Here is a 16,269-nt window from a genome sequence, read left to right on the forward strand (position 1 = left end):
GACTCCCTTGGTCTGGCAAAACTTTTACTGTAACATACAGTAAACCATCAATGTGCCTTTCTGTCAGTGTCTGCAGAGCTAAAGAAAATACAGTTTACAGAGACACCACAAAGTACTTATAAAAACAACTTTTAATTGTAAAACCCACCCACAGCACCAACAAGAAAGACACAAATGGACCTGACACAGTATTTACATAAACTGTCAAATTATTGATTTGAATATTTAACATCCCCACCACTTTTATCTTCAAAATAACTCTTTATAAAAACTATATTATGGAACGGCAGTTTGTTCATCCTCCTTTATAACCAGTGGAGTTGTATATATGAAGATTCAGTGGTGGGGTATGATTGGAAGGCCATGGTTTGGTTCCTTCCCTGTCTTTAGTCATCATCACAGTAGGCTTTTAAAGATTAAAAAAAAATAAAAGCATTTTCATGTTCATGAGCAATAACTCAAATGTGGATATTGCTTTAAAGAATGAGAGAAGAGCGAGAGAGAAGAGGTAGATGTGTAAGAAGAGAATGTAACAGTAATATCTGTTGAATAACAACTTTAAAGGGATACCTTGGTATTTCATCTTTTCCTATGTTGTCTGTAGTCCCTCTGCCCCTCAGTTATTATAAAATAATTGTTAATAATGTTACAATAACTCATTGCATTACTGATACTGGTTTGCAATTGCAGTGGTAATTAAAGAGGGGAATTAATTGACTTTAGTTGACGATCCACATGGAAATAACCAGCTATTTTAACAAAAATATAGGTTTTCCTAAAGGAGTTTAAGGAAAAAAAGATTCAAAATGCCCAGGTATCCCATGAAAACTGTATATGATCTACTGAAATATCCCTTTATTTTTTTTCTATGCTCTTTTCACCACCAACACAGCTGGTGGTATGAGGAAGTACACTGGCAGTTTGAAAAGGGTTAGCTGAAGCCTAAAATAGTCCAGTATAAATGTAATTTGGATTATATTATATAATTTGGATTATATTTATATGGTTAAGGAAAGTGGAACTATTATTCCTTTCTGAAGGTACTGACTAAGTTTTGTCTTGGTCACGTATGCACACACAATCTTGAAATATCTTTTGCCTTATCTAGCATTTTAATTACTGCTAGCACTAAGTTTGTCTCAACCAAAATTACAGCAACCAAACTGTAACTCTTAAAAATGCAAGATGCATCACAAAACCAAAAGGATGTGACAAGAAATGAACTTCAAAAAGGTAGGCACTGTGGAGTGCAAAACTGTACACAATGTCATATGATTACCACCTAACCACTGTATTCAAAACACCATCAGAAAAAGTAATAATTAGTCTCACATAGAAGTACAACAATTTTAAATAGGTCATGGCACAATCAAACGGGTTCATATATAAACCAGCGTTTCCCCATATGTCATTGGAAGCTTCGTCAATAATCTCAGTGCTTACAATTACAAAGAATAATGTGGAGTCTGGAAAACAAAACCTGACAGGGTTGTAACTTACTGGTTTGAATACTCAATAAAAAAATAAAAATAAAAAAAAAAATTCTAAAAGCTCCAGTATCCCCAAATAAAAAGTTCAATGCTTGATTTTTTCTTTAAAAAGTGAACAACATGTTATTATTGTCCACTAAAGCTGCAGTTGGTAACTTTTATAAAAAATAACTTGTTGTCATATTTGCTGAAACTGTCACTATATCCTGACAGTAGTAGTTGAGACAGATAATCTGTTCCTCTGCCTCCCCCTAGTGCTCCTAAAGGCATCTGCAAGACTGACTGCTAGGAAACTGCGGCCCCACTGTAAAGCTAGGCAGCGCTGATAGAATATGAATCAAGGTTCTGCTACTGCATAGCCTATTACGACTTAAATGTTTCCAGAAACATATTTTAGTGTACTGTTTAGCTGGAACTTTGTCGTTTTACATCTAACAGACACCAGCTCACGAGCCATTGACACCGCGGTAGAGACTCCTCGGCTCTGATTGGTTGTTTTCCTAATGCCGTTAGGAGCACCAGGAGGAGGCAGAGGAACATGATTTTTTTCCACAAATTAACTAACTAACTGTCTCATGTCATACTGTCAGGATATAGATAGTTTGAGCAAAAATGAGTTATGGCAGAAGTTATTTTTTTTTTATTTTTTTTTTTTCAACTGAAACTTTTAATAGGTAAATCTCTTACCTCTCCACTGAGTAAACAGAAACAAGTGAAATCGACAGCCCAATTCTGAACAAAAGTACTGGGTACTATCGTCAGCAAATGTAACGCTTCTATTCCTGTTGTCCTTTAAAAGGGATTTAAACCTGCGAGTCCTTATTGTGTGTCTGTTGGCACGAGAGGCAGCTTACCGACTGGTGTCACTGTTAGCAGAGGAGTGTAGTGGATTGTGGGAAGATTCCGAGAAATGTCCAGCTGTGTGTCATTTTCATGCTTGCAAAAGTGAACTGAACTATATATATATATATATATATATATATATATAGTCTATTGTATGTGTGTGTATGGGTATGTGTGTGTTCCTCAGCAGTTGAGAATGGGCCTGCTTCTGTCTTGTCTGAATGGGAACACAGGGCTGTCAGAGTCGGACTTCCCTCTGTGGGGACCCAGCGTAGCCACGGCCTGGAAGACAACACACACGTACCATGGTTTGTTAAAAGTTGCCTCCACACACACACACCCACCAATGCCACCGGGGGACAAAGACACAGCTCTGAATATCAACAGACACATTTGCACACCTTTCGGATAGCGGTCCAGTCTTCCAGGATGTCCAAGTCAGGGAGCATGTAAACAATATATGGGCGTGAGCGGAGTTAAGGACGGTGCCACAGGGAGCAGGGATGAATTCAATTCCGAAGGACACATCTGGATTACAGCATTTGGGCTTTATAGAAGCAGCATAAACACAAATTAGCGTCAGTGTGAACAGTAACAGAAAAAAAGGATATCAGACACCACTGAAGGCCGTCTCCTCTTCTTATCTGGACTTAAAGCATCTCTCCTCTTCTTCCTTCCTGATAACTCATCATTCCACAACTCTGATAGAGAGACACAGAGAGACAGATTAAAATGTGTTGCGCATGTATTGAATATAATATACAATGCTGGACACGTGTAGCTTGTTCTTCTAAACACTGTTATTAAAATGTAATATATTGCACATTCATGACATTACACAACAACGTGTTCTGTGTGCGTCACCTGATGTAATATCTATGCTGTGTCTGTCTTCCTCCAGTCTTCGAATTTTCTCCTCCAGTTCACTCTGTACTGTGTCAAACAGCAGCAGCTTCTCACTCTACACACACACACACACACACACACACACACACACACACACACACACACACACACACACACACACACACACACACACACACACACACACACACACACACACACACACATTCAAATATGTACATACACCACTGCCAATTAAATACATCAAATAACACTCACTTAAATTCTCATCAAATTCTGAATTATTAATGGCTTGCAGAGCCAAGGCGAAAATGCACCACCTCAGCAATACTTCTTTGTAAGACAGTGTGAGAATATAAATACATAAAAGGATAGTGTGTGAGAGTGTGTGTCTGACCTCCCAGTGCTGGCATGCAGCCTGGATCTCGCACTCATACTTGTTCTTCAAGGACTCCAGACACAACTCTCTGTAGATACCTGACAAAGGCAGAGGGAAACACACAATGAGATTGTGATTTATAAGGAGACCAGAGTGTATCAGACTTCATGAGCGTGTCTGTGTGTTGGAGTTACCTGCCACCTTGGTGCGGACCTGCATGTTCTCCAACAGTACAGCCAGAGGCTCCAGATATTCTGCTGCCCGGCCAGCCTCCACCTCCGACAGCTTGCTGTTCACCTGACTGAGACGCTCACGATACAGCCTGCACACAAACACAGGTGTAACTATGCATGGCCAGAACAAATTCCTTTTAATGCCTTTCGTTCAACATTTCCTGTTTTTGAATTTAAATTCAAAAGGAAAAACTTGACAAGAATCAATGTCAGTCTCACTGGTCTTTGAGATCTGTGAACTGTTTCTCCAGGTTGGTCATTTCATCCAGACACTCCATCCTTCTCCGCTCACAGTCCTCCTCATCCATTTCTGGAACATGATAAAGACACACTCACAAACACGTCTATATAAGCTACTGTGAAGTTAATGATGGAAGAAGGAAGCTGTCTCAGGAGCTGATATGGAAGCAAAACCTGGTAGACATATTTCTGCTAGATTATGTGTCTGCCTGTAGAGCTGGGCAATATATCAACATTATATCGATAATGTGATATGAGGCTAGATATCGTGTTAGATTTTGGATATCGTAATATGACACAAGTGTTGTCTTTTCCTGGTTTTAAAGGCTGCATTACAGTAAAGTTATGCTATTTTCTGAACTTACCAGACTGTTACTGTTGTATTATTTGCCTTTACCCACGTAGTCATTATATCCACATTACAGATGACTATTTATCAAAAATCTCATTGTGTAAATATTTTGTGAAAGCACCAAAAGTCAACACTACAATATCGTTGCTGTATCGATATCGAGGTATTTGGTCAAAAATATTGTGATATTTGATTTTCTCCATATCGTCCAGCCCTGTCTGCCAGTCATAAAAGAAGTGTCTCAAGGCTGGACAACTCATTGAGTGGGGTACATCAAACCTACAGTCAAACCTTTGACAGCAACTACTTTTTAATCAGAATCATACACTGAAATAATGTTTCTTTTAAAAGGCAACCATTAACACAATTACAATAAGAATGTTGTGCTCATTTTCTGCTGTTTAAGACTTTCTCACCAGAGCTGTCTCCATCCTCGGAAACGGACGAAGTGTCAGAATCCTCCTCCTCTGAGCTGGACGCCTCTTGCTCCTGCTCCTCCACCTCCATCTCCTCTGCTGTGATCTCTTTCTTCTCCCGGTCACGGTGCACCGGCATGGCAGCAAGTTAACTCCAGACTGGTAGTGTTAGATAGAGAGACAATGTCAGACTCTTTCGGGCAGTTTTAACTACATCAAATACAGCTTGTACTTTTAACGCATGACTTGATTCCATTTGTTAGGTTGTAGGCAAATTAAATGACTTGGCCGTTCAAACTAATTACAAATGACTTGCTGAACACAATAATTTAGTTTCTCTATCAGGACATGATTATAGAATTTCTGAAAAACCATCTTAGGGTTGTAGGGTGACTGCAGTATCAACAAACAAAAAAGCAAAACCCATCATTCAAGTATCAGTTCACTGAAATTCACTTGAAATGTTTCTACATTTCTGTTTTTTTTCATCATTCATTTGACTGTGTATTACCCCCATTGATATTTACCAAATGCAGGTATTGATGTGGGGCAGCCACATCACTACATCACTAAACAAACTGTTTTTTCATGGTGGATCAATTTGGAAAATTATTTTTGAAATGTAGCAAATACTGTTACGTCAATGATTATCACTGTAAACACGAATGGACCCCTATGTATGGCTTAATTAAATTGCTTGAGATTAGTTATTAAATGTTACTTATGCTAAGCAATTTGAATTTACTCGATTATCTATATGTTCGCCTTTTTAATCATCAAACTATACAAGACAAATAAACAATAACAAACGAGAACACATCAAGTTAGCATTACTTAGCATGTTAGCAAGCCAGTATAGTTAGATGGCAAGCAAGATTAGCACGATTTGTTACAAAAATATATTAACAAGGAAGCTTAAAACTAAATCATAACTCACAAGATGGGGATGCGCAAGACGTTTGCGAGAATGTTTAGAGAAAAGCAATATATACTTAAAATTATAATTTTGTTCCTCGGTTACAATTTCACTCGTGTGTCCCAGCTAAGCTAAAAACAAATCTCAGTAGGGCGCCCTTATTTGTGTAGGGAGCTGTAGTTTTCTGTATCGCCAATGTTCACACCACTAAAGGGCTAACAACCAGCCGTAAACTACGTTACCCGTCGGCACTGTAGCTTCAGGTGGAGCGTTCGAGCAGAACAGTTTTAAACGCCTTTAAAACATTAACGCAGTAAAATTGGAAACGCTGTTTGTGTCAGAAATATATTGCAGTTTTGTAACATTCGTATAGAATTTAGTTCAAACTAGATAACCAAAGTTTGCTTATTGTTGAACTATGGCATGTTGACGTTGGATTTCTCTGCTATCTATTATCTTGTTTCCCTCCTCCGCCATTATGTTTTCTAAGTGGAGTTGAGAGCAGCGGAGCTAGCTAATCAGCTAGTTTAGCCTTCAGGCTGCGGACTGTTTTGGAAGGGAGGTGCGATGGATGGATGCTTTGCCCCGCAACGTTTAAATTTGTTTAAACAGAATGCGCCGACAAAATTTACCCATTGATATACTCCGCGCAATTGCGGCTAATTCGCAACGTTAATACATGATACAGGAGCACATTTTTTCTTTATAGTTAGAAGATTAACGCTAGCAGAGGCTGTTTAAGTGGCTAACGTTACACAGCTAGCAGCTCCTCCTTGCTGTCTACCATCGCATTCTTGTGTCTTCTGCCCCAGGAATGTTCTCCAAAAAGCCTCATGGGGACGTTAAAAAATCAACACAGAAAGTGTTGGACCCAAAGAAGGACGTGTTGACGAGGCTAAAACATCTCAGAATAGTCATAGGTAAGTTAAAATAATTATTAGGCAGCTAACAGGTTAGCTTAACGTGATACGTGCCAGTCTGTGGATACAGGGAATGCCACTCCAAACTCTCCTCGAAAATCACGAATTTCAAAGTTGCCTTGCATGTAAACAGAGACGCAGCCTTTTTATATCATACTTTAAGACATTTCAGATCGTTTTAGCATCATCACAATTTAGTACCATCAATTCGGCACCTCACATTAGTCCATTGCAAAGCATTTTGATCAGTTATTTTATTTTTTCCACATTCGTTGATCTTCATTATCGCTTTTTTTCTCCTTTCTCTCTCAGAATGACTATGATGGGCAGTAGACTTGATGGGCTTTGTGTATACAGGCTAAAAGTTAAATACTTTTGAAAGAAAATGAGGCGAGCTGTCTCCACTGTCAACAGAATCTATCGAGGTAGAAGAGAGGGTTTAAAGGTGTGCCTTAAACTGTGTAAGAGGCAGTTCCATTGCATTGTCACAGGTATTGAATGGAGTCTGTCTTAGGGTCGCTTTATAGAGGAGAATCGGATGTAACGTTAATGTTTTTATTACCTTGTGATAACGTATGTATGAAGCTGTCTGCATACAATTTAGTTGATGATATACGCCGTTGGTAAGTCAGGCTGTTGTGATTTCTCCAAGGGTGTGCCGGATAAAGACCTTGTGTATTAGAAATAATGACGTTTTTTTTAAACGTGTGAAGATGTGTTCCACACACACCATACCAGTTGCAGTGTTGTGAATGTGTTGTAGGATGTTAGGGTAAAGGGTATGAATAAGTGATGAATTTGTGATTCGTGCGTGTGTATCTTTTATTGGCATAGACTTGGCTCTCACTCATGTACACACCCACAACGCACAAACACTGACCGGAGAGGGGAAACAGCCTCTACTATTTCCTCTCTATGTCCAGTACAGTAGCCGGACTTCCTGCTTCTATTGTAAGAGCTGCTGTGTGTGTGTGTGTGTGTGTGTGTGTGTGTGTGTGTGTGTGTGTGTGTGTGTGTGTGTGTGTGTGTGTGTGTGTGTGTGTGTGTGTGTGTGTGTGTGTGTGTGTGTGTGTGTGCGAGACAGAGAGAGAAAGGGGTGTGCCCCTCTCCATGCTCTATGGGGAATACAAGACCTTGATAACAATCACAGAGACACGCAAAGTCTCACACAAACACACTTGCAGTCACATTGCTTGCGAAGGAATACTCAGACTGCTGAACAATGGCTAACCACACAGTTTTAACAATCAACATGGTGCCAGACCACCACTTTAAGAAAATGCACAAGGGGACTATTATTTGCAGCACTGATAAGAGCTGGAGCAATGCCACTCACTTTTAGAGAGCAAGCAAATGTACAGTAGCTCTCGTCATTGTGGACTCAAACATCTTGAGGTCTAAACCAAAATAGCATTCAGTGCCACTACCCAATATTGTAATGTCAATGCATGTGAAGAGTGACTAAATAATTTGCTATGGGTTTTGTAGAAAAACAGCTTCTGTACATCACCTTACGACATGGCATGTGCAGTCAGGTAGTGAGAAATGTGGTGTTAAAAATGTCCGTGCCCTGTGGAAAAGAAAAGAAAACCACTCAGCTAGGCCACTAAGACCTTACAAGGGCAACCACTATGGCATAGAACACAGACGGCCTCAGTGTGTGAGTGTGTGTGTATAGCACAGTTCAGACTTCATGTAAACAAACCCAGAGACTATCACCAGAAGCTCTTCTGAGAGCATTGCCTAATGTCCTTCTACATGCTTGTGTATCTTCTTTCACTTTTGACCCTGAACTACAGTGGTGGTATTCTCCATATGAGCGTGTCTTTTGTTCTGTGTCTGAGTCGGTGTTTCTCCTTCCTAATTGACAGCCAGTGTTGTTGAGGCAGATATTCAGTCCAGAACACATAAAGGTAAACTTCCCATCCTTTTAGAGCAGAGAATTTCAGAAGGACACCTCCAGACTGGATAAACTGATCAGGCGGGCCGGCTCTGTGGTCGGCATGAAGCTGGACTCACTGGTGACGGTGGCAGAGAGGAGGACACTGGACAAACTGCTGGACATTACTGACAATGCACACCGTCATCAGCAACCAGAGGAGCCTGTTCAGTGGAAGGCTGCTCCTTCCCAAGTGTAGGACCAACAGACTCAAGAACTCCTTTGTCCCTCATGCCTTCATACTCTACAACTGCTCACTCGGGGGGAGGAGGAAATAGGGTAAAGAGGACAGAACGAACAGAACAGGAAGGAAGGGAAGGAGTGGTAGCCACTCACTCAGCCACTCACTCATTCACTGTGCAATAAATTAATAATCTACTCATATATATATATATATATATATATCTGTAGTTTATTGTTTACTGTTTGTTTATTTTTTTGTAAAAATATTTAGCTAAAAGTTTATTGTTATTCTTATACTGTATTTTTTCTATACTGTGTTTTTTTTATACCTCTTTATTTAAAGAGTGTTTTGTAAACTGCTAAAATATGCTGCTGGAAATCCAATTTCCTTGCGGGAGTCATCCCAAAAAGATCAATAAAGAATTTAAGTCTAAATTTAGAGAGTCTGTTTTACATGACATACTGTAAGTGTATTTAGAGAACCTAGATGCTGCGGTTGAGGTACATTGCTCAAATATATTTCCTGTTATGAAAAGTCAGAAAGGTTGGGTCTTCACTACACTGTTATAGATGTGTTTAGACTTCTATCTCTACAACATTTAGACTGAATATGGATAGAGAAGAGCCTTTAACTGGTTCAATTGTTTCTATTTCAAAATCACATTACTTTGATATTTATTGTGAAGTTTTCTCTTGATTTCGACTATTGAAATCAAAAGCAGGATCGGTGATTTCCCCCAGTAGTTTTTTCTCTCTCCACCCCTCCCTAATTGTGCACGTCTGAAGAAAAAAACAACGGCACACATTTTGCCTTCACAGTGAGTGAGCGAGTTATGTAAATAGCTCCTACCTGACTCCATGGTGCATTCCGTCGCACCTCGTTAAACTAATGGTGCATTCAATTGCACCTCTTAAGGCGCTGACACACTAACCCAATAATCGGTCGTTGGACAGTCTGGTGAGGTCAGTGACTCGAGTCTGTTCAGTGTGTTCCGTGCCGTCGTCAGTCTGGGGGGCTGTCGGCCTTCATTTTGGCCGAGCTGACATGTTCAGTCGGAGACAGGGCAGTCGGGACTCACCTGGAAATGGCGAGCAGAATGAGCGTGACTAGAGTCTCTCAAAATCTGATAAAATCTTTTAAACTGACCTTTGTTGATCTGAAATGAACAACTGCATGGCCTATTTCTCGCTTAAAATGTTTTCAGAAACAAGTTTCAGTGAACTATTTAGTACAATATGAGATCGTATTCTGAACGGCCGCCATGACAGTCTGGCTTTGAATTTCCAGAGAAAACAAACCCATGTGACACGTTCGTCCAATCAGCTGCCGGTTTTCATTTTTTGGGCAACAATACAGATTAGGGCCGTCTGTTGTTATGGAGACGTATTACGTCTCGTCTCTTTGGTGTGTTCTGTGGCACTTTTTGGACCAACTCCGGGAGACTGATCAGCCCGACTGGCTTTTCTGCCGACGGTTGGCCATCTGGTTGGTGTGTAACTGCCATTAAACACGAGAAACTCAAACTGTAAAGTACCCTATCTGCCATCCAGTGGCTGTTATTGTGGCATTGAGGTCCCTGTTGAATTTTATTTTTTTCATCATTTGATTCGAATCGTGGATTTGGAGAATCGTGATACCCACTAGTCATCATGGAACCAGAACATCGTCCGTGCGTGCGTGTCTGTTTTAATTATTTCCCCTCTCTTTTTCTAGAAAATGCAGAGCCTTCAGAGCTGAAACAGTTCTTTGACCTGAACTACTCTCATATCTACTATGTCTTCTTTGAGAACTTTGTCATCATTGAGGTCAGCCTCAAGCAAAAAGGTAAGTTTTACTCACTGTCAACCAAACAATTAAGATGAGCTCTGATTGTTATTTCTATTGTACAGGATAGAAATAATGCAATGCTTCATTGCCTTTTAGTCCTATTGTGCGTTTTTTTTAAGCTAGTCTGTGTGTTTCAGGTCACAAGTCTCAGAGGGAGGAGCTGGACTCAATTCTCTTCATCTTTGAGGTAATAAAATATTGCACATTTCCAATTAACATGGAAATCTAGAGAAAACTCTTACTTAAAGCTTGATGCAACATGACTTCAGAATGGGGCTCTGACATTATGTGAAACTAAACAGTAAACTGTTTGTGATTCCATGAATTTTCTTATTCAGTACCACAGCACCAGCTGGCGTGAACCTCAGACATAGACCACTGGCATTTAGCAACACTGAAATGGGTGGTGGTGCTTAGAGTAGCCAGGATAAGATAGCAGAGACAGTATGTGTGTGTTACTGACCTGCATTGGGCCCCTCACATTAAATTCAGGCCACAGCTGGGCAAAGGACAAGCCCAGTGAGTACTTGGACAAAAGATTGTGCTTAAAATAGGTTTTCCCTGAGTGTTATTAGTTAGAATAAGGATGGACAATAAACTGAGTTTATAGACATTTTGTTTGATCTACTTATGAATGTCATACTGACTTAAATGTATTAATATAGCAGTTTTTTTTACATCATTAAATCATTGGAATTCCGTGAACCAACCAACCAGTGAAATCTTAATCATTGTTAACAAGATAAATGGGACAGTAGCAAATATATAAACCCTCTAATATTGCATAACAAATCTCATCGCAAAAGTGATCCTCAATGTCTGAATGTTTTTTTTTTCTTCAGAAAATTCTCCAGCTTTTGCCCGAGAGAATCCAGAGCCGATGGCAGTTCCACAGCATTGGTAACTTACACAAAACCATGCAACCCTTTCTTGAAAAACATTACAGACCTTATACATGTGTGCAGCAGATCAGATTGTCCCAGCAAACTATGTGTTGAATCAAGTTAAACTAGTTTTGGACAGCGTGGCCACTCATAATAGATTATTTCGTGTGATGTCAGAGACCAACCAGCACCAAAACTTTGCAAAGAGAATAATGCACGGTAGAGCTGCAAAGATTAATTAATTAGTTGTCAATTATTAAAGTAATCACCAACTATTTTGATCGGTTTGAGTTATTTTATATGAAATTTTTTTTTTTATTAATGCAAATATTTTCTAGTTTCTTCACTCCTCTGTGACAGTAAACTGAATATCTTTAAATGTGGACAAAACAAGACATTCGACATTATTCACAATTTTCTGACATTTTGTAGACCAAACAACTAATTGATTAATCGAGAAAATAATCGTCAGATTAATCGACAATGAAAAGAATCGTTAGTCGCAGCCCTAGTGCACGGCATGGTGCAGGGCAGCTGTTGTCCTCTCATCCTGAATGTTATATTTCTGCTAGGGTTATCAAACGTTTAGCTTCATTGACACCCTGTACCCATATCTTTATGTTTCCCTTAAAATGTCTTTACTTTTTTTTTTTTACCAATACAAAAGTATGTAAAATCAGCTTTTAATATTATTGGAGCTGGCTATCCTTATGTTATATTTACTGTCATATAATGTGTTTTTCTCTCAGGGCTGATCCTCAAAAAGCTGTTGCACACTGGGAATTCTCTGAAGGTACCGCTCTGATCCATTGTGGACTCTTGTGTTACCTGTCTGTCTTAGCCCCTAGATCCTAATCCTCCCCAAGAGGACGTGTACAGCCTCCTTTTAATTTAAGGGTCTTAATAAAATAAATAAAAGTGTACTAATTTGGATTTTCTCCACACCTCGTCTCCATCTTTCATCTACGTTGTAGATCCGTCGTGAAGGTGTGCGCTTGTTCTTGCTATGGATGCAGGCATTACAGAGTAATGCGGAGCGTGAGCAGCTCTGTATGTTTGCCTGTTTGATTCCTGGCTTCCCAGCTCCACTCTGCCATGGGACCCCACGCACCCTGGACACTCTGATCAACCCACCGCTGAGTTTAACAGAGAGTTAGTAGAACACTGACACGCACACAGTGGGGCTAGACTGATACATGGGCTCAACATTCAGCTATCATTAAAAAAATGCCACCAGCCATTCACTGCACTGACAAAATATAAAATCTTGGAAAAGATTCTGAACCCCATATGTATTTTGCAGTATTCATTGTAATATAAACATTGAATGACCCTGCTTCCCCCTCCCTTTACAGCTCAGGTTACCCCAGAAGAGATCACGCCATTGGTTCCTCCCCAGTCAGGGGACAAGAACCAGGAAGACCTTACTGCTTACTTTTTAGAAGCGCTACTCAAATACATGGTAAACCAGGTATTATCATCATTCCTTACTAACACCATTTAATTACACTTTTTTTCAATGTCTTAATGCCTCACTAATGCATAAACAAACTTATGGGAGAAACCAGGTTTTAGGTCTGTTATTTACTGACCGTTATCATGAATAGAAACTTAATGGTAGACTCCCTTACTGGTATCACTAACTCCTTCAAATACAAATGTCATCCCTTATTGACACATACAGACTTGTTTCTTGTATTTCCTCTTCTTGCTGCTATCACACACATTCCGTCATACACACACACACTGATAACATTCTGCCCTAAAACAATGGTGCTCTTCTCCGCTTGACCCTGTTTTGTGTGTGTAATTCTCTGTCTATAACACAAGTGTGTGTGTGTGTGTGTGTGTGTGTGTGTGTGTGTGTGTGTGTGTGTGTGTGTGTGTGTGTGTGTGTGTGTGTGTGTTGTGTGTGTTTTGTGTGTGTCCACCAGGCCAAGTCTCTTGAGTGGCGTTGTAAAGAGAACCATGAACGTGGCTTCAGCTTCCTCTTTGGTCACTTCAGGAAGTTTTACCTTCCTCACATCTTTCCCAACTTCGCCATGGAAACCAGCCTCTACAACCCAATACTGGGTCAGTTCCTTTAGCTTTTAAATAGCTTCTGGGTACGGTAAACCCAGTTCATTGGAACACATTGACCAGTAATGTTGTATTATTGTAACCCAAGACCACATGAATAAAGATTTTCCTCTTTCTCTGTAGACGTGCCTCCGATGCGTCCTAAGCCCTACTACAGCGTGGTGCGCAGGGAACAAGACGGTGGAGAAACCGTGTACTGCACCAAGGAGAGCTTTCTTCAAGCCCGAGTCATCTTCATCCGCTGGCTGGTTTCCTTCTGGCTCGAGCCACGGCCCAACACACACACAAACATCCCAGGAACAGAGGGAGAGAACGTCCCCAAGAACATACAGGTTAGCACATACATATTTTGCTTATAGACAGGGTGTGCCAAGTATGGTTCAAGTCACTGTAAAGTTCCTTGTACTTAATTATGTTGACATCACCACGTGGTAATATGCAGGGCTGTAACTACCGATCATGTTCATTATTGATTGACCTGCAGATTTTCTTGATTTATCAAGTAATTATTTTGTCTATAAAATGTCAGAAAATAGTCCAAAAGTGATGTCTTGTTTTGGTCAGTCAACAGTCCAATACCTAAAATAGACAAAGGGAAACAGGAAATAAACACATTTTGACATTTGTTTCTTAAACAATGACCTAAGATTAATAGATATTCTGAATATGTACAGATCAATCTTGTGTTGTTCGACTAATCGCTGGAGCTCTAGTAATATGTGAGCTCCTGTTTTTTAACATCACTTGTTATTCAGAGGGTGTGTGTTTCAAACCGCAAATGTAAAAGTTGATGTGATGTTAGCCAAAAAGTATATTAAATACTATGAAAATGTTCCATAACACCAGATTAGCGCATAACAGAAATGGATGACAAAATGTTACTCTCCACAAATATTTACACGGGATATTATTTTCTCTCATCTCATCGTATAACCCAAATCTTCACCTCCAGCGAGCAGCAGCCGGACTGGCAGCTCGCTCTGCAGGCAGCTCAGATGACAGCGGCGGAGGTGGGATTCGGTCAGACAGCCACCTTGAAGGTAGCGGGTGCTCATCTGGATCCGGCGGAGGTGGCATTGGGCTATCTGGGGGTCCAGGGTCTGGGGGTGAGCCTGAACAAAGCCACTCCAACACATCCACGCTGACGGAGAGGGAGCCCAGCTCCTCCTCACTCTGCTCCATGGATGAAGAGCAGCTTACGGACATGGAGGTGGTGAGGAGAGTACTGACCAGCTCCAGAACCAACGTCAACTTCATCACTGAGATCTTTAGACAGGTGAAAGACGAAAGTTCCAATGTATCAAATCTTTGATGTATGGTTGTGTCTACAGCTGGAGTGGATTTTACGTGGTGTTTTTCTAAAATTACATTGTATGTGCATTATCATTATTAGTCCACCGTTTTCTCTGGTAATAAGATATGTTCATGTACAAGTCACGTGATCTTTTACATCTGTCTTTCCTTATCTATCTATAGGCATTTCTCCTTCCCATGTGTGAAGCTGCAGCGATGCGTAAAGTGGTCCGTGTTTACCAGGAGTGGATCGCCATGGAGGACCGGCCAGTGTTTATGAAGGAGCCAGAGGAGGGCCCCTATCCCACAACCATCAGCCTGGATTCTGGCTCTCAGATGGGAGACAAGGAGGATGAGGTGAGGATTTACCTGACGGTTCGTTTAAAGGCACAATTTCTGAAAATGGACTGTGTACATTTGTCTCTGGATTGAGCGTTACAGGTTATTTCATATTCCGATAACAATATATATCCTGTATATAGCATGTTTTCTGGTAATTCAATAAATAAATAGTCTATATTAAATAACCAAATACTCCTAGTGCTGAGTATTTGTCATTTTATTAAGAACCAAGTGCAAAAAGAACAAAACATGGAAATCTCAATTTTTACAATATTATATTACCTTTTACTGGGATATTATTTCAAGAGAAGAGAATGTGTCCATTTGCCTGTATATGCTTAGGTAATGTTACTTAAACTTTAATTGTGAGGTTTTTTTCTTTTCTCCTCAGGGAATAAACAAGGCGGTTGACAGTGAATTGCTGGAGTACAGCGTTCATGCTGGAGTTCAGACCACACTACAGGTATGGTCCTGGCTGTCGGTCCATTTCATACAAACACACAAAAGTCTCATTGTTGCAGTGTTTTTTTTTTTTTTACTGTTCTTTCTTCACCTTGTAAAATCGTCCAGGAGAAATAGTTTATGGACCCATTTTACATCCCAACGGCTTGTCTCCTTCCCAGGTATTTATCACCCACTCCTCCAACGTTTTCCTATTGGAGCCAGCCAACGACATCAAGATCCTTTTGGAGGAGCATGTCGACATGTGCAAGCGTGTCCTGAACATCTACCGCAGCCTTGTTATGCATGAGACCATGGACCAGAAAACATGGTAAAAAAACAATTGGGTGCAAAGACACCAGATACACAATAAGTCACATGTTACTGTGGACTGGGAGACACTGAATGGCCATCTAACTTAGGGCTGTCAGCATTAACGCGTTAATCGCAATGCAATTAAGGGCCAGGCATAACGCATACATTTTTTTAAATTGCATGCTGCCATTTATTAATTTATTTTCACTTCACTCGGCTTTCGTGACTTCCTAGTAATACATCCTGCTGCTGCAGGCTGCAGGCATGAGGGAGAAAGACATCGGCAACACAATTCTGAATGGCGCTTTTTAT

The 16,269-nt window shown here is 40.3% G+C and overlaps 2 protein-coding genes across 12 annotated transcripts in view; one reads left to right on the forward strand and one right to left on the reverse strand.

The window, feature by feature from the left end:
* Positions 1–113: 113 nt before the first annotated feature.
* Positions 114–5,892, reverse strand: brms1la (BRMS1 like transcriptional repressor a). Its single transcript, XM_039785778.1, has 9 exons — positions 5,755–5,892; positions 4,818–4,976; positions 4,029–4,119; positions 3,771–3,898; positions 3,595–3,674; positions 3,198–3,294; positions 2,945–3,034; positions 2,735–2,799; positions 114–2,615 (listed from the first exon to the last, which is right to left on the reverse strand). The coding sequence occupies exons 2-9, from the start codon at positions 4,954–4,956 to the stop codon at positions 2,517–2,519; spliced, it is 789 nt and encodes a 262-aa protein (XP_039641712.1). The 5' UTR covers positions 4,957–4,976; positions 5,755–5,892; the 3' UTR covers positions 114–2,516.
* A 300-nt stretch (positions 5,893–6,192) lies between these two features.
* The window catches only part of ralgapa1 (Ral GTPase activating protein catalytic subunit alpha 1), a 77,487-nt gene continuing 67,410 nt past the window's right edge, over positions 6,193–16,269 (forward strand). For 9 of the 11 annotated variants that reach the window (XM_039785766.1, XM_039785773.1, XM_039785777.1 and 6 more), the window contains exons 1-13: positions 6,193–6,653; positions 10,490–10,600; positions 10,741–10,790; positions 11,446–11,503; positions 12,237–12,280; positions 12,462–12,639; positions 12,843–12,958; positions 13,422–13,560; positions 13,690–13,898; positions 14,519–14,842; positions 15,043–15,216; positions 15,593–15,664; positions 15,825–15,973. In XM_039785766.1, the coding sequence (XP_039641700.1) occupies positions 6,548–6,653; positions 10,490–10,600; positions 10,741–10,790; positions 11,446–11,503; positions 12,237–12,280; positions 12,462–12,639; positions 12,843–12,958; positions 13,422–13,560; positions 13,690–13,898; positions 14,519–14,842; positions 15,043–15,216; positions 15,593–15,664; positions 15,825–15,973 (1,730 nt within the window). In that variant the 5' untranslated portion in view covers positions 6,193–6,547. The remainder of the gene's footprint in view (positions 6,654–10,489; positions 10,601–10,740; positions 10,791–11,445; positions 11,504–12,236; positions 12,281–12,461; positions 12,640–12,842; positions 12,959–13,421; positions 13,561–13,689; positions 13,899–14,518; positions 14,843–15,042; positions 15,217–15,592; positions 15,665–15,824; positions 15,974–16,269) is intronic. The other 2 variants (XM_039785767.1, XM_039785769.1) reach the window with 2 other exon arrangements.

Source organism: Perca fluviatilis, chromosome 20 (genome assembly GCF_010015445.1).
Source record: "Perca fluviatilis chromosome 20, GENO_Pfluv_1.0, whole genome shotgun sequence".
NCBI classification, from domain to species: domain Eukaryota; kingdom Metazoa; phylum Chordata; class Actinopteri; order Perciformes; family Percidae; genus Perca; species Perca fluviatilis.

Bases quoted from the DNA above. Each gene is read 5' to 3' on its own strand.
- brms1la (XM_039785778.1), bottom strand. From the start codon at position 4,956: ATGCCGGTGCACCGTGACCGGGAGAAGAAAGAGATCACAGCAGAGGAG. The intron at 3,295-3,594 runs GTCAGACACACA...GTGTGTGTGTAG, and splicing joins CTGCATGCCAGCACTGGGAG to AGTGAGAAGCTGCTGCTGTT. The intron at 2,616-2,734 runs GTGTGCAAATGT...GTTGTCTTCCAG, and splicing joins ACTGGACCGCTATCCGAAAG to GCCGTGGCTACGCTGGGTCC.